The 18,807-nt window shown below is 33.0% G+C and overlaps 1 protein-coding gene across 1 annotated transcript; it reads left to right on the forward strand.

The window, feature by feature from the left end:
* Positions 1 to 17,577: 17,577 nt before the first annotated feature.
* Positions 17,578 to 18,513, forward strand: LOC126017760 (olfactory receptor 4C15-like). Its single transcript, XM_049779814.1, has one exon. The coding sequence runs from the start codon at positions 17,578 to 17,580 to the stop codon at positions 18,511 to 18,513; it is 936 nt and encodes a 311-aa protein (XP_049635771.1).
* The last annotated feature ends 294 nt before the right edge of the window (positions 18,514 to 18,807 follow it).

Raw genomic sequence — 18,807 nt, forward strand, 5'->3', positions numbered from 1 at the left:
TAAACTTTTTTTTTCCATCTGTCTTCTTTTTTTTATTTTATTTTATTTTTTTTATTGAATCCACTAGATTAAATTTAATTTGGTGTTACATTCTTTCAGAGTTTCTTTACATAGCAGGAAAAGATAAATCAGAAAGGAAGAAAATATGCACATCCATCAAAGATGAGTATTAACTATGTTGAAACAGAACATTTCAGTCATAGACACGAGTATTCCTCCAGAGCTTGAAACTATTCTATATATCATTTGCAGAAAACCTGTGAGAAGATGTTGAGATGTTAATGAAGAGGGACTAGATACATTGGGATGGGTGCCTGAACCCTTCAATCACATTATCTGTCACTTGGCCCTCCAATTCACAAGCTCAGCTAAGTAAATAAACTTATTATTTAAATATATTACCTGTACTACAGGCAAGGGAAAATCCTGTGCGTAGAGCCAGCCTGTCCTAAAAGGAGCTGTTGTCTGTAGAGAAAAGGCTCAGGGACAGTTATTATCAAGTTGTTGCAGCAAAAGCACAGCCAAGAGGATCATGAGACTTATCATCTCAAATACGTGCATTTGTTGGCTTAAAAAGAAAAAAGAAAGGTTTTCAAAGCATTGTGATGGGAGAATACCACAATGTCTGCTATGAGTAATCTTTGTGTCCATATTTTTGCTTTTATGGTGGTTTGGGGACCACATTCAGTAGTACTCAGTGTTATTCATGTGTCTGCTCCGGGTTGTTCTCAGAGAAATTGAAACTAGATCATATTGGGAATAAAATCTGGGTCTCCTGCATGTAAGGCATGTATACTAGCCCTTTGACATAGCTCCCTGGACCCCATACCCATATTTTACAATCAAACCCCCACTATTGCTGCTGGAGATCTAAACAGAAGCTTCATACATACAGATAGATTTTGAACTCCATAACTGAATAACATCCTAAACTTAAGTTACAATTTTGAAGAATAACATGAAAAATGTTTTTTTCCTATAATTTTAGTAAAAAACAAAATAAATAGCTTGATAATATCTAGATGCATGTAGGACTTCAACTTTGTGGGGAATATAAAAAAACAAGGCCACACCTAAAATATTAATCATGGTTAAATCTGGATGGAGAGATTATGTAAGACTTCAGCTGTTTTCATAACCCATCTCTGAACTTTTTAGTGACCTATAGCATTTTTTTTTGTTTTGTTTTTTAACCAAGGTTTTGTGCTTTTTTGTATTTGTTTTTTTCCCTCCTGCCCTGGCACAGTAAATATTGGGGTCATTCGAAAAGGAATTCACTTGGCCTAAGTGATACTTTTTTTATTATAACTTATTTTTTATTTATTTATTTATTTATTTTTATTTTTTTTATTTTTTATTTTTTATTATATTATATATATTTTATTATTATTATATTATATATTTTTTTTATTATAACTTTTACTTTGGGTCACACCAAGCAGTGCTTAGGGGTGTTCTTGGTTCTGTACACAAGGGTAACTTCAGACTGTGTTCAGGGAATGAATGAAACATGCTTATCTTTACTTATGTAAGGTAATTAAATTAATCCCTGTATTATATCTAAAAAGTCTTGAGTCTTTGGTTATATAAATATATCCATGATTAAAATAAATCTTTCTAAACATTTGAGAGGTAGTTCAATACAGACAAACTTTTAAAATATTATTATTTGTAATTAATTTTATAGGTGCTTTATAATTATTAAAAAAGAAAATAATGGGATCGGAGAGATAGCATGGAGGTAAGGCATTTGTCTTTCATGCAGAAGGTGTTGACCCGAATCCCGGCATCCCATATGGTCCCCTGAGCCTGCCAAGAGCGATTTCTGAGCATAGAGCTAGGAGTAACCCCTGAGAGCTGCTGGGTGTGACCCCAAAAAAAAAATTTGTATGAAGAAAAAACCAAAAGTTTTATTTAGATAAATTTTCAGTATTAAAATATGTAGTAAAAATATTTCTGGGACCAGAGAAAAATTACTGCAGGCAGGACATTGCCTTGTACACTTCCTACTCGAATTCCATATCTTGTATTCTATATGGTCCCCCAACCATTACCAGGAGTAATTCATGAGTACAGAGTTATAAGTAACTCCTGAGCACTGCTGGATGTATCCCCCAAACAAACAAACAAACAAATAAACAAAACAAAACAAGAAAAGAAAAAAGTTTCTATTTAGAGTTCATACTATTGATCATGGTTTTCCAAGAACTTCATGAAAATTATTTAATGTAAAGATTCTTAACAGTCCAAAATTAAGATATAAAAGTAAATTACAATTATATAAGAACTTAAAAGTGTAATATCTATATTACTATATAACATAATATATATATAATATAAATATAAACTAAATTAATAGGCTCTTTTGCATGTTAAATTGTGAAATAAAATTTGAATTTTGTTGCAAGAGAAATAAAAGTTGAAAATTAAAAAAGCATAAAAATAATTTTAGTGATATCCTATTTACATTAATTTATCATCTAAATATATAAGAAGTGACACAATTCAGAATCACTAAGTATGGAGCTTGATACCATACCTCTGAAATAAACAAGGCATTTTGATGGACAGAAAAAATGTCCTCAATAATTTGCATAAAGTTACTTCAATATTTGCATAACATATTGTTTATTTGCATAATAACAATGTGATTTATATAAATGACTCATGTGTTCTGATTATGAAGCTTAAGAACTGAGCAGTAAACTAAGAAAGTTAACTTCTGTCTCATTTTACCTTAAATTTTATTATTATAGAATTTTACAATGGTACCAAGAACATTATATTAATCAAGCAGGAAATATTGCCACACCATGCCCACCACTAGGAGTCCCTACACCTTTGTCCTAAAGTCGATTTCTTCTTTTTGAATTAAAAATACTATAATAGTTAAATTTGCAAGAATTTTTTAAACAGCTTATCCACTTCAAATTTCAAATTTTTATTATAAAACTATATTAATTCTATAAAAGGTCTTTCTGAAAACTAAACTATGATATTTGAGAATTATAAATTATAGAAAAATAACAATATATATTAGTAATTAAAATAATTATTAAAAAGGAGATGGCTAGGCTGGAGAGATAGCTCAGCTAGATGGCATTTGTCATGAAAATGCTAAAGTGACACCAACCCAGGTTTGATCCCTGGCATCCCATATGGCCTTGAGCCTGCTAGGAGTGATTTCTGAGCTCAGATTCAGTAGTAACCCCTGAGTACTGCCGAGTGTGGGCCAAAAACAACAAAACAAAGAAAGAAAGCAAATGTCTATACATGAGAAAAAGTTAACTCCAAAACTTATTTCTCAGGTCTAAAGCCATAGTTTAGTGGGTAGGTAAGGTTGCCTTGCATGCTCTGGATCCAAATTCACAGGTCTTCCAAGCCCATCAGGGATAATTACTGAGTGAAGAGCTTGAAGTAACTTCTAAATATTTCTGGGTGTGGCCCCCCAACCAAAACATAAGCAAAATAAGTTTAAAAAGTAGAATGTGTTTGTTATAATTTTGCTAGTATACTTACAATTCTGGTAGGGTTTATGGCATCAACATATAAGATTGCATGATACCATAACCACCATAGTGCCCAAGACCCTCCATCACTGTTTTTATGTAATTTCTAGTCCTCCTCTTCATTCTCCTCCTATGATTCCCCTAAATGCTGAGTAATTGCTTTTGTCACCAACTTTTGTCATTTTTTGCAACTATTTATTCCCTTCTTTTGCCTTTCTATATACCACCGATGAGTTGCATTTTTCACCCTCTGAAATATTTTGCTTAACATGATGCCCTCCAGTTTCATTCACACTGCATATTATTTGACTTTTTTAATAGGTGACACAAACATCCAAATGTACGTGTCAGTATTTTTACAAATATTTAAAAAAATTTACAACTTTTAATTATCATTTAATTCTCTTTGAATATTGGGTTGTTTCCATATCTTGGCTATTGTACTAAGAACTACAATAAACATAGTTGTGCTCTATTCTTTGATTAATATTTCTGTGTTTAGAGAGTAAACGAGAATAAATGGAATCATAGAGTTAAATGGGGATTTATTATGACTTCATTTCTGTAATCTTATACTGTTTTCTACAGTAACTAAATCAGACAATATTTCCACCAACAATGAAAGAAGTTTCTTTTTTGCCACATACCCTCTAGTACTTCTTGTTTTCAATCTTTTTTGATATGTGTCATTCTCACTAGTGAGATAGAATATTTTTTTGTTTTACTTTTTATTTTACAGACTAGTGATGCTAAACACTTTTTCATAAGCCAAATGACCATTAATATATATTTTCCAGGGAATCATCTGTTCATTTTATCTTTCCATTTTTTGTGGATTATTTTTGTGAGATAATTTGTTGTTTAACTTTGTGAATGCTTTATATATTTTTGTATATAAACTCTATACTTGATATATGATATGCAAGTATTTACTCCTGTACTGTAGAGTTTAGGAAATTGAAACAGTAATTCAAAATCTTTCAAGAACAAAAGCCCTCTTCCATATGAACTCATTTGTATGTTCTACTAAACCTTCCAAAAATTTACTCCCTCAATCCTCAGGCTTCAAAAATATCAAAAACATGAATCCTTCAGTAACTTCTATGAGGTCAATTTTAATTCTAAAATTAGACAGATACCACTAAAAGTAGGTACAGATTGGTAGCCATAATAATTAATTAAAGATTCTCAACAAAATCTTAGTGAAACAAATGAGATTCCCACCAACAATAAAAGAGGGTTCCTTTATTAACTGCCAACTCTGGTTAACATATGACTTTTTCATATATGATTTTCCCCATTGATGTCAGATACCAACTCATTATTTTGATTTGCATTTGCTTAATTATAAGTGATGAACAGTACTTTTCCCTGTACCTATTGGCCATTCTTATATTTTCCCTTAAAAAATGGGGCTGGAGTGGTAGCACAGTGGTAAGATGTTTGCCTTCCATCCAGCTGACCCAGACAGTCACAGATTCTATTTTCAGAATCCCTTATGGTCCCTCTGGTGTACCAGGAGTGATTTCTGAGCGCAAAGCCAGGAGTAAGCCCTGAGTGCCGCTGGGTTTGGCCCAATCTACCCCACCCCAGATGTCTATTCATATCCTAATACCATTTTTGAACATGATTATTTAAATTTCTTTTTTATTTTATTGATCTGAACTTTTTCCTTAAGTGCATGCTGTACACACTTAAGCTAGGAATTAACAGTGACTAGCTCAATATCACTACAGAAAAAAACATGAGGAAGAAACATTATGTTTCTGAGAATAAGCTATTTGTGATTATCTTTACATTGTTTTAATTTTGACCATTTTTCTTCCTTTGTCACTGGAACATGGATCAGAATGAACTTTAATTAAAAAAAAATTTAGGTTGTAACAAGCATACATTCTATTCATTCATAGTTTCTCTTGGAATTTAAAATTTTGGAGGGGTGATTCCCAGCAGCACCCAGGGCTTATTCCTGGCTTTATGCTCAGAAATCGCTCCTGGCAGGCTTGGGGGACCATATGGGTTGCCAGAATTCAAACCACCATCCTTCTGTATGCAAGCCAAATACCTGACCTCCATGCTATTTCTCTGGCCCCGGAATTTAAATTTTAAATGTATTTTTATGTCAATTATGATTTACTTATATTACATATGCCAATATCTCAATTTAAATCAGAAAATTTTCCTATTATTTGACTGCTCAATATAAAATGTTTTCAGTATTTGATACTTAGAAATTAAAATATCCCAAGAATGAGAAAAATTATATGGCAAAGCAACCATTTACATATAAAAAGAAACAAATATTATATCAAAAACTCCAAAAGATTTTCTTACAGAACAAGATAAATAAATGAAGAAAATGTTCTCCTTAGACCTTTCTACTATGGGCAGGTTCTTCTCTCTAGTTACTTTTGAAAAATGAGAACTAAGAAAGAATTAGTCAAGCGTTAGCAAGAAATTTATTGAAGTCAAAGCAAATTGGAAAGCTTCCATAAAGCAGAAAGGGACTGAAATGGATTACTGGCTTCGGAATAAAATTGAAATACTTGTGTATAACCAAACTATCAAAGTCAGGGTGGAGAGATAATACAGCAGAAAAAGATACAGCCTGCCAGAAGTGATTTTTGAGCATAGAGCCAGGTGTAAGCACTGAGCGTTGCCAGGTGTGACCCCAAAACAAACAACAACAACAACAACAAAAACCAACAATAAAACAAAAAAAATTTTCTAAGTTTTTAAATTCTTTAAAAACTTAGAAAATAAGTTTAATGGTGTTGATATTCTTTTGTCATTGAAAGAAAAAGTCATAAAAATGTGTATGGCTGATGATAATAAACATGTATTTTGTTTAAAAAAACAAAACAAAAAAAATAAAAATATCTTGATTTTGGGGGCCTGAGAGATTGTAAAATGGTAGGCATTTGCTTTGCATATGGCTGAGCAGAGGTGGACCTGAGTTCGATCCCCAGCATCCCATGTGGTCCCTCAAACCTGTCAGGACTGATTTCTGAGCACAGAGCCAGGAGTAACTGCTGAGTGCTGCTGGGTGTGGCCCAAACAAACAAAAAAAATGCTAATTAAATGCTTAAATGAAAGTTTTTATTTTTTAATCTGTTTTTTTTTTTGGGGGGGGGGAGGGTTGGGAATACACTCTGGCAACATTCCTGGCTCTGCATTCAGAAATTACTCCTGACAGATACTGATGACCTTATGGGATGCTGGGAGATCAATACTGTTGTATGAATATGAATATGAATAATGAAATTGAGATATATTATCTTTGCTTCTCTTCTGTGAATCATGCTTCTGCTCACGGGATTTGTTTAAAGTTAAACTAGATCCCCAAAGCCAGAACAATGAAGAGGACATACCTGGGCAGCCCAGGTCTCAAAGCATGGCAAAGGGCAGAATATAGGCAGTAAGAATGCCTTAATTTGTCATTTTCTTTAAAACTATTGTCCTAGGTATACCTTGAAATAAATATGAAAGTAGTTGAAGGGGCAATAAGCTGAATTCAGGTGAGGTGGAAGATAATGCTTTTGGTTAAAAATGGAAGGAATTATTGTTTCAGAATTGCTGCATTGTATCTTAATGATTTATTGAATGATGTATGCAATATCTCAAAAACTTATAAAAAGCTGTAGGGTTTGGACAACTGAGTATGCCTGGAGCCTTGAGTTGGTAAGTGCTTCGACGTTAAGATCTCCCTGTTTTTAGTTATTTTAAGGTCAAAGATGTTTATTTCCAAGTTTTCCATATTTTGCTGTGCCTACACAAACGACAATTGCCACACACACACACACACACAGACACACACATCTTTTTTTTTCTTTTAGTGTATTTCCCATCTCTGGAGAAAAAAAATGGGAGCATACTAGATCGTCAGCTATTGATTAATGACTTTATAGGTGATACAATAAGTTTCACAAATATAACTGCTAATGAACTCTCTCCCTTACTTCCATTTCTTATATTCTCTGTTCTCTTTCTATTACTTAATAATTTTGCTCTCTGTCATCCTGAAACAAATGTATTATGATCAGTTATGTCAACACTGTGATACACTTTAAATAAATAGTTAAAAAAAGTAAATAAAAAGCTGTATGTTATTGGCACTCAGAGTCTGCGGACCGCTGGTGACTGTCGGGCTCCTTGATGTGCTCACTATCATTTTTGTCTGCAGGAGGTAATAAACCCCAATCGCTAATTGCATTACCGACTGGTTTACTTTCTCTGGGATTGGCAGGGAGGGAGCCTGGATTCTCAACTCGCTTTCCTGTCTTTTCTTTCTTCCTATACCTCTATACCTTTCTTTCTATACCTCTAACCCTTCTTCACTGGAGAAGTCTGAATATCCCCTCTGGCATGGGTCCTCCAATCTAAAAGCTCTTAGAGCCGGAGGCTGTGAAGACACCAATGAGAGAATAAGGGGGCCTCCAGCAGTTCTCCCCAGATAAAAACTCCCCCCCCCAGAAGAAAAGCTGTGCACCATTGTTAGGTAAATGATTATTTGCCAGATTGCTCCTCTTTAACTCCTCTCAGGCATCTCTGACTCTAACAGGTACCAGGTCAACCCTGTGCATTTCGAAGGTCCTACCTACTATGCTATTGCTCTAGTCCCTAAATGAAAGTTATTTTTATATAAGAAAAGAATCTTGTTACAGCTAAGAAAATGTATTGAGTTTTGCTCTATCCCGCAGACAAAAATGATAGTGAGCACATGTTATCTGCTGTAAGAAATGAAGTGGAAGGTATGAAGGTCCTGATGTATCAGGACTGGTTGTGGCTAGGGTCAGTCTTTATTCTACAGTGTTTCCTTTGCATTGCTAAGAATAAGCACTGATATACTAAACCTCTGACATCTAAAATATTGTAAGCATTTTATTTAGATAAGTTCAAATTTCCATAGTATTGAGACTAGATTAAAAGCTCATATTCTGTTTAATCTTGAATGATTTTTGTTGTTAAATTAAAAACAGCTCCTAACAAAATCTCCTCTGAAGCTTTACTAGAGCTTTATTAATGCTTCTATTAATGCTCTCAGATTTTACATTCCACCAATGTATACACATAAGGTGGGGTGATCCATGCCAATTGTGACACACTGTAGATACAGCTCAGACTTGACCCTCGTTCAACCCTGGCATGTCCTGGCTACCTAAACTCTGCCAATTTGAGCACCACTAGCTTGGATGACAGGTGATACTCTTAGACATGCATCCTCTTTTATTTATTTATTCATTTTTATTTATTTATTTATTGCTATCAATTCCTTAGTGGGGGGCTTGAAAGTTTTAGGTGCCTGGTTCTTAATGGGAAAAATGTTCATAAGAATGGTGGTAGTGAGAATATAGTTTTATGCATAGTTGGATGTCAATATATAATTTCCTTCTGTAGATTAGTGCCAGAAAGTGGTTTGTTGCCTGGAAATTGCAGCCACAAGTTTTCTAACAGCTGAAGCCCTTGATCATACATTGCCCAGTGCTGCCATCTCGTGTTCATATCAGTAAGTATTTGATCCTGTGAAATATCTGTTGCTAGCATTTTCCTGCTCCCAAATGTCCATCTGGCACTAGAGGGTCTGGGAAGCAGGCTTAATGTTTCTCATTTTGTAAAAGCTTGTCTTTGATCTAAATATGAACTGTACAACCTTCCCTAAATTCTTGTATAGTCTCTACTTACAAATAGTAGGTTATGGTAAGAGGTTGACATTTATGACAGAGTAGCTTCTAAGAATGAGCTCTCTAGTTTTACTAGACTATCTTTTTTATTAAATATCGCACACATGACTGTAATCATTTTGTTTCCATCCCTCTCCCTCTGATCATTTCACTCAGCGTTATACTCTCCATGTCCATCCACATATAAGCAAATTTCATGACCTCATTTCCCTAACAGTTGTGTAGTATTCCTATGTATATATGACCAACTTTATCCACTTTATTTTATCCACTCTTTGGCTGCTCATATTGGGCACTTGGGTTGAGATGAGGGTAGAAGGACTAGTCCACGGTAGAAACTTTGCCACAAATAGTGGAGGAGTGCAGTTAGGGAAGAGAAGAGAACACTATGAAAATTACCACTCTAGATAAGAATTGGATGGTGAAAGTAGATAAATTGATATTAATACCCCTTCAATAACACAATTGCAACCCAGAGTCTAAAAATCAAGGAGATAAAGAGAGTGAGAGAGAAGAAAAATGTTTGCTTGAACAGAGGCAGGTGGGAGTGAGAGGGAAAGTGAGAATATTTGTGTCAGAAAATGTGCACAGGTGAAGGATATTGTACATTGTATGACTGAAATTCAGTCTTGAAAACGTTTATAATGCTATATCTCATGTGAATCTATTAAACAATTTATTTATTTATTTATTTATTTATTTATTTATTTATTTATTTATTTAAAATGAGCTCTCTGGGACCGGAGTGATAGCACAGCGATAGGGCATTTGCCTTGCACATGGCTGAGTCACGATGAACCTGGGTTCAAATTCTGGTTTTCCCATATGGTCTCCTGAGCCAAGAGTGATCTGAGCTCATAGACAGGAGGAACCCCTGAGCATCCCAGGGTGTGGCCCAAACTCAAAAAAAAAAAAGAATGAGTTCTCTGTTTGTTTCCATTGCTCTGTCTTTCTCTCTTTATTCTACCTTTATATGGGATTATTGTCTTTTGTACTTTAGCTAGATATTGACATGTGTATGTACATTATGGGAAGGTGACATTTTGGATTCACCCCAAATTGGAGCCACTGATAAGAATTCAGATCTCTGCTTATCTCTGAGACTTATATTGATGGTTGTACATGAAATCAGAATCAAGGGGTAGGAGTTTGCTCCTAACTTGACCCACACCTAAGTTTCTGATAATCATTTCTCAACTTACCTCTTGTCATTTTAAGAGTGGTTGGTTTGAAGTCTATATGGGATGTGACTGAGAAGGAAAAGGGAGCATTTGAGTACTGTTGAGTCTTGAGGAAATACTCTACTGCTTCTGTCTCCTCCAGTCCCAGATTAGACTGTTGTTATGAAAATCTGACTTACAATTTCTTGTGATAAATAGTAAATTATATCTATTAGCTATATATATTGAACAATCCTAATATAACAAGATAATCTCACTGGATTTTAAATAATATTTTTGATGTAGTATTGAAATAAATTTATTAAAGTTTTTGGAGTATGTTTTCATATATGGATATTAGGGTTTTTAATGTTATTTAGTAATATTTATTTAGTAACTTATTTAGTAAACATTATTTAGTAATGTCTTTATATGATTTTGATATTTTTTGAAATATTGGTCTCATTCTAATTTTGAAGATAAACTGATCCTTTTTTAATTCTATGAGAAGCTTGACAGGTATAGATAATAGGTACTCTTTGGATTTTTGGTAGAACTAGTTTGGAACAAAATGTTTATTGGTAATTTTTCGTTGCTTTAATTTTCATATAAAAGCTGTTTTATATTATTTCAGATTTGTTAGGAAAATATGTTATTGCTATTATTGCCATCATTGTAATTAGTTGGTTTTTTTATTGTACTTAGAACTGAGTTTAGGACTTATTCCTTACTCTGTGCTCAGTAATCAGTATCATTCCTGATGGGAGTTAGGGAAACAGATGCAGATGTGGGGATCAAACCTGGCTTGGCTACATACAAAGTAAGTGACTTATCTACTATACTGTCCCTCTTTTGCCTCAGAAGATGTATTATCATTTTTTAAAATGTATGCCGTTTTTCTATATTTGATTTGAGGAAAACATTAGAGGAGTGTCCCAGTGAGGAAATCACAAGTAGGAGAAACCTTCAAAAGAAATAACTGAATTGAAGGACATATTAGGTAATTAAAATACACAAGGGAGAGATTAAATAAGAGAATACAGGTACTTTTATTCAGTTTGCTCAATTAAAGTACATAAACGCCTAGAATAAACAGAAGAAAAAGGAAGCAAGAAATGTGTAGAAAATAACATGACCCATGAGATAGTTTTTTTTAATAACAACAATAGAAATATAGTAGTCCCAGAAGGATTGCAAAGAGAAAATTAAGAGAAAAGCTTTGTTGAGTTAAATTATAACTGAAAACTTCTCCAATATATACAAATTATAATCAGAAACAAGAAGCTCAGAATTGCAAACTAAAATTTACCAAAAAGAGAACACAAGGACAAACATTAATACTATGGTAAGAGCCAAAAAGATAGAGATATAACTCAAAAATATGAAAAAATAAATTAATAAATTATAAAATAAAGTGGTCTTGAAGAGATAAGAGAGGTGGATATAACAGACTTGCATTAGAATCTGCCTTGCATATAGTTTATATTAAATTAATCTGCCAATTGCATAAATTATTTTCTCTCTATGTTCTCTTCCTTCACAATCATATGACCTTTTTTTCTATTTTTCTATTGTTTTTTTAGAAATATATCATGAATTATGGAACACAGTTTTAGGGTAAGTGGAAGAATCTTGGTATGCTTTCTGATAAGAACCAGGGTTCCAGAATTAGTTGTTGGGGATCTGCTGTTGAATTATATTTGTAAAATATCAGCCATTGCATGAATGTGGCCCATGTTCAGTGACTTGAGAAATTTCAAATAAATGAAAATAACACTTGCTGCAAATTATTTAGGACATTGAAGTGTTTCTGGCTATTTCTCTGAAGATTCATTTCAATTCTGTACTTAGGTTTGAATAAATATGTTAAAAATAAATATATATTAACATTTATTTGGATGTTTTGGTTAGTTAAAGTTTTTTTTTAATTTAATTTTATTACATATTCCACTGGAGTAAACAAATCTGACTTCATTATATTTTGAAAAATAATGGAAAGTAAATATTGCTTTATTTTCTAGAAGTAATTTTGCCAAATTTTGTGAGGTAGCAAAATAAGGAAGTGAGAACAACATGGATATTTTGGGTTTATTTAGTTTTAATTTATTTATTATTTTTTCTTAGAATTCTGTAAATAATGGTTTCTCATATACTGTATTCTAAAAACCACACATATGACCAGTGTACATGTCTCCCATGCATCCCTTTATCCACCATCCCTCTCATCCAACTCTCCTTAAAATAACAGCATTTAAGACATCTTTATATTTAATCTGTATTTATAGTTGTTATTTTTCTTAAATAAGCTGGAATTAACACATATATCTCCATTTTTACATTAAAGGTAGATGCTAAGTCTGATTCCAGAATTCAGCATTGGCATTTCAATAAGTACACAGATTTCACACTTTCCTACTAAGGGACAATATTCCATTTCTGTATACATAGTATACCTGAAGTGAATAAAAACACAATCAAATAAAAATCCTGATTTTAAAATATCATATTAATAAAAATAACAGTAATTGGTCAGGGACACAAATATTTGCAAACACTTGAGAAAACCAAACCAAGATCTTAGAAAATCATACTACTGGGAAATTCTGAATCCTGCGGGGGAACTGAGAGACAACTCTACTGGTTCATGATGTCTTATGGAAAAATCCTTCCATTCCAGTGGGAAATCAGTCAAGGAAGAAACTTTGGTTTCTTATTCTCTCCTTTCCCAAACTGTGTTCAAGATTTTGCTGCACAAGCATTGGGAAACATTCTCTGCATCCATTGAAGATGCTCTTTCTATCTCTTTTAGATGTACAAGTAGTAGGATTTGGGTACAACCTTTACTTTATGACCAATCTCTGAATGTGTATTTATCCACAGAGTGGGAGTTTAACATCACCATAACGTTCAATAAATAGATATATGGTAAGTTTTATGAGTTTCAGTTTTGTATTTTAAGTAAGAATTTTCACATTGTAATGAATAACTTAAAACTATGAATTATGTCAGCCATACCTTCTGTATAATAGAATTATATATCTACCCCTAAACTGTGCACACATGGACCAGTCAGAGAAACTTTCTGTTTCAGTATTGTTTATTTTAGAGTGATTATAACATCTATAATATCAATGATTTTGAAAACAATATAAAATTATATATCTAGTGTTCTTAAGACAGAATTTGAACTACAAGAAGGATTCAATAAGTATTTGTGTTGGAAGGAAAACTTTATAGGAGTGGTTCAAGTCCTTGGTATTTTAAAAACTAAAAATATTTATAATTTTCCTAGTTAATTAAAATTATTGAAAATGTACCATATTTAGTACTTAGTCTTTTTCATTAGTATATATTCTTTATAAAGAATACATATATTTTATGTAAAAATATAAAAATATATAAAATATATGTATTCTTTATATATAATTATATATAGATATATTTCTTATAAGACAATTATATTATTTATAAAACTTGTTTATCAGATATTGAAAAACCTCTTATTTTAGTTTTCTGAAGCTATATAAGAATATTAGTGTAGGATCACTGTGATTTAAGTGTTCATAATCATTAGAGTTTTTGATATAGAATACAATTCTTAATATTTGCACAAATAAAACATACTGATGAAATATAGTTATATGTGAATAAAAGTGGTGATATAGTACTCTTGATTATGAATAAGCAGAGATAATTTTCTTGAATGCACATATTTTTGATATTACACATGGGGAGACTTTTGATCTTGTTCTATTTTAGTTGTGTACTTTTTCTACTCTTTTTGTTTGTTTGTTTTTGGGGGCCACATCCGGTGACGATAAGGGGTTACTCCTGGCTATGCGCTCAGAAATCACTCCTGGCTTGGTGGACCATATGGGATGCTGGGATCGAACCGAGGTCCTTCCTGGGTCAACTAGCCATGTACAAGGCAAACTTTCTACCTCTGGGATATTGCTTCTGCTCCTACTTTTTCTACTCTTAATTGTAATTATTCATTATCAAAGCAAAAAATAAAGAGCATGCATCAAATTGGAGCGGATAACAAAAACTAAGAACCAAGATAATTCACAGGAATGCCAAAGACTGACTCTCAAATAGAAATGGTGTAGTATGAAAACTTTAGAATGTGTTACTGAAATCAAATATTTTTAAAATTAAAAATATAATATGATGAGGTTTAATAAAGTGGAGAGGTGAATATAAAGTTTTATTATTACTAAGAATAAGATACTTGAAATAAGATAGTTTTATATTATAAATATTAAACATGAGAAAAATGAAATAATTATCAAGTTATCAAGGTAAGGCATTATGCTTGGCTAGATCCTAAAAGAATGAATATTTGATTTTGATGTAGTTTATGTTCTTGATCTAGACACAATGACTTTAAGGAACTTATTCAGGAAAATTAATAATAATGTTATATATGTGATGCAAGTTCAAGGACATTCTATCTTAAAAAGGCTTACTGCCTTTTATGAAACCTAATTATTTTAAACTTTTAATTTAATAAGTATCTGATTTAAATAACACAATACTAAACTACACCATTTCTATTTGAGAATCAGTCTATGGCATTCCTGTGAACTGTCTTTGTTATTAGCTGTGGTCACACATTTCATTTCATTGCTTTTTCTGTTTTGACAATAGGATACGCTCATCAAAAATGAATATTATAATAAGATCTTTATATTTTAGTAAGTATATATTTTATAAATACTTTTAATAATTTATTGCTACTGATTGGAAGGATAATCAATTTATTCTCTCATCTTAGTGACAGCTTGTAACAGAATTACCAAGTTCATTGTGCAGGCATTGCTTAGGAATGCTGCCTATTCTGGAAACAATAATAAATATGACGACTCATTAACAATTCCTTAATGGAAAATATAATTAGATTAAGTAAGGTTTAACAGAATTAACTATTAATCTACTCCACAGTTTCCTCATAACTTTTTAAACTTATTTCAAAATTATTGTTTGTTATTTTAAGTAGCTAAAAATATATTAGAACATACACTTGCATTGGTTGGTTATTTTTAACATTGTTAGTGTTTATTGTTCAGCCTCTTTTATTTTTATAAAAGATTAATTTTTTATTCTCACAATAAATCTCATCAAATTTTGCTCACGTATTAGATAAATATAGGTTATACACATACATATATATATATATACACACTCACATAAGCATTTTGATGTTATCTGTAGTAAGTACAGGTGAGGATAAAATTATTCTTTGGAGCTGTGTCTTCTTATAAAAAACTAATTGAGGTTACAGTACTTCACTGCATGATTAACAGAAAAATTTTGTGGAGAAAACTGACTTTGGGTGAGAGGCAATTCTAACCATTATTATTAAGAAAATTTTTAATATAAGTCACAATTTATTTTTACTAGTTAGGAAAATAATTGGAAATCATCCTTGTTATAGTCCTATGAGATCAGAGGTAAGTTGTAATTCTTTAGAATATCTGTATTTTGTAAAAATATTATATAAAATTGGAAGAGATATGCTTCATGGATTATATTAATAAAGCCTAAAGACTCCATTTATAGTTAATGTATTGTTCTTCTGCTTACTAAGTGGCTTTGGCAATAAAATTTTAACCTCTGTATGTGAATGATGCAGAAAAATGCCACCTGTGTTCTGAATTTCTAGCTTAGATTTAATTCATGTTCTTTTTTGTATTGAGCCATTGTGAGAAACTGTTGGTTGAAAGTAAGGATTTGAGTTTAAATTTCAAGTCAGGATATGTTATTGTATAAATTTAGCCTTTAAATAATAACTTTTCTACAAGCTAGAAATAAAGCTAACCTAATAGAGACTATTTTTTTTAGGCAGTAGAACTTCATCAGTGGTTTTAGTGACATGATTTAACTTAGAAATATGTTGGCTAAGAAACTATAGCACTCACTAGTAGCTATTAATTTTATAGTTATGTCTAAATGTCTAACAAGTGAAAAAATGCATATTCAACACATGTATATTATCTTTTGTACATGTATTAATTAAAGTACTTTTATTTATTTATTTATTTATTTATTTATTTTGGTTTTTGGGCCACACCCGGTGACGCTCAGGGGTTACTCCTGGCTATGCGCTCAGAAGTTGCTCCTGGCTTGGGGGACCATATGGGACGCCGGGTGATCGAACCGCGGTCCGTCTCCTAGGCTAGCGCAGGTAAGGCAGGCACCTTACCTCGAGCACCACCGCCCGGCCCCTAAAGTACTTTTAACAGTATTTTCTCTTTTATGAAGAATGAATAATTAGTCTTAAAAGCCATTTAAGGTTAGATTATGCAGGAAGTTACGATGATTTCTGTGATATTTCAGTACCTCTGCATTTTTCTTCTCCATTTATAGATAAGGCGACTCCAATCAGTTTCATCATGTACATAATGCCTGATTTTGTTTCTTGTTGTTGTTGTTGTTTTTTTTTTTTGTTTTGGGCAACACCCAGTGACACTTAGGGGTTACTCCTGGCTATGTACTCAAAAATTGTTCCTGGCATTGGGGACTATATGGGACACCAGGGATAGAACCCAGGTCTGTCCTGGGACAGCAGTGTGCAAGGCAAACGCACTACCGCTCTGCTAGTGCTCCAACCTCTAATGCCTGTTTTTCTAAAGAGATGCCTGTTATAACAAATGTATGGCTTTATGCCATTCCTCAAAACTAGGATGCAGTGAAAGAAACTTTATTCACAACATATTATGATAAATCCTGACTAAGGTGGGGTCCCAGAGTGATAGCAGCAGTAGGGCTTTTGCCTTGCCTTGCACATGGCTGAACCTGGAATAGATCTGTTTTTTTCCAGGCAGTATCCCAATTGCAAGCACAGAGCCACGAGTAACCCCTGTGTTCTCTGGGTATGGCCCAAACACAAAAAAAATTAAAAAAAAATCCTAATTAAGGAATCCAGGCTGGTTAATGAGATAAAAACACTTCACAACCTTTGTGCTTGCTCCACTACAGAAGTTCTGGCTATCTTGCACTATTTCATCAATTGATAAGTCTATTTAATTTGATCTCAAATGATCAGTTTTAAAGGAATCTGTCTGTGCCATTTCAATGATGAAACAACAAAATGTATATTATATTATGCTGGAGCCATCATATGGATGCTTGCAACAAAAAACTGCTCTGATATGCTATTTGCATTTTTTGTCATTACAGGTCCTAATGCTGAGTGTGGTAGCTCTGTGTGTTTCCTGGGAAATCATGCAAAACCAGAGCTTTGTAACTGAATTTGTCCTCCTGGGACTTTCACAGAATCCATATGTTCAGAAAATTGTATTTATTATGTTTCTGTTGATCTACATTGCAACTGTCTGTGGAAACTTGTTGATAGTTGTGACCATTCTCAACAGTCCAGCACTCCTAGGGTCCCCAATGTACTTCTTTCTGGCTTTCCTGTCCTTCCTGGATGCATGCTTTTCTTCAGTTATTACTCCTAAAATTATTGTCAATTCTCTCTCTAAAAAGAAAACCATCTCCTTTGGTGGCTGTATGACCCAGCTCTTCGCTAGCCACTTTTTGTCTGGGACAGAAGTGATTGTCCTCACAGCAATGGCTTTTGATCGGTATGTGGCTATCTGCAAGCCCCTGCACTATTCTTCCATCATGAACTCAAGACTCTGTGGCATTCTGATTGGAGTAGCCTGGACAGGGGGATTTATGCATTCCATCATCCAAATCCTCTTTACAGTTAGACTTCCTTTCTGTGGTCCTAATATCATTGATCACTTTTTGTGTGACTTGTACCCACTACTGAAACTCGCCTGCACTGATACTTATATTTTTGGCCTTCTAGTGGTGGCAAACAGTGGGCTCATTTGCATCTTAATCTTCTCCATGTTGCTTGTATCTTATGGCGTTATCTTGTTTTCCCTGAGAAATCACAGCACTGAAGGCCAGAAGAAAGCCCTCTCCACTTGTGGAGCTCATATTGCTGTTGTAGTTTTGTTCTTTGTCCCATGTATATTCGAGTATGCCCGGCCTCCAACTTCTTTCTCCTTTGACAAAATAGTGGAGATATTCTACACTGTCCTAACTCCTTTACTCAACCCTTTGATTTACACTTTCAGGAACAAGGAAGTAAAAAATGCCATGAGGAAACTGTGGAATCGATTCATGGTGGTTTCTGTTGATAAATAGTTCTAAAATTAAGAAATAATCTTGAATTTAGAAGAGTGAACTATCTCCAAAGACAACTTTAATGTGGAATGACTATTTCACAGGTCATGTAATTCAAGAAAAACTTTTACTAAGAGGTTTGGGAAATTAAACTTTTTTAGATCTCTTAATATCCTGTTAAGCAGCTCCTCATTATAGTAATGTTACAACTTGATTTATATTCTTCTTTAGAAGTCAATGATGAAAAAAATAAAGAGAAATAATCAACCCATGTTTTATATTCATTTATTGTGTGACATATATTGTATTTAATGT

This window comes from Suncus etruscus, chromosome 9 (assembly GCF_024139225.1).
Source record: "Suncus etruscus isolate mSunEtr1 chromosome 9, mSunEtr1.pri.cur, whole genome shotgun sequence".
In the NCBI taxonomy this organism is placed as follows: Eukaryota; Metazoa; Chordata; class Mammalia; order Eulipotyphla; family Soricidae; genus Suncus; species Suncus etruscus.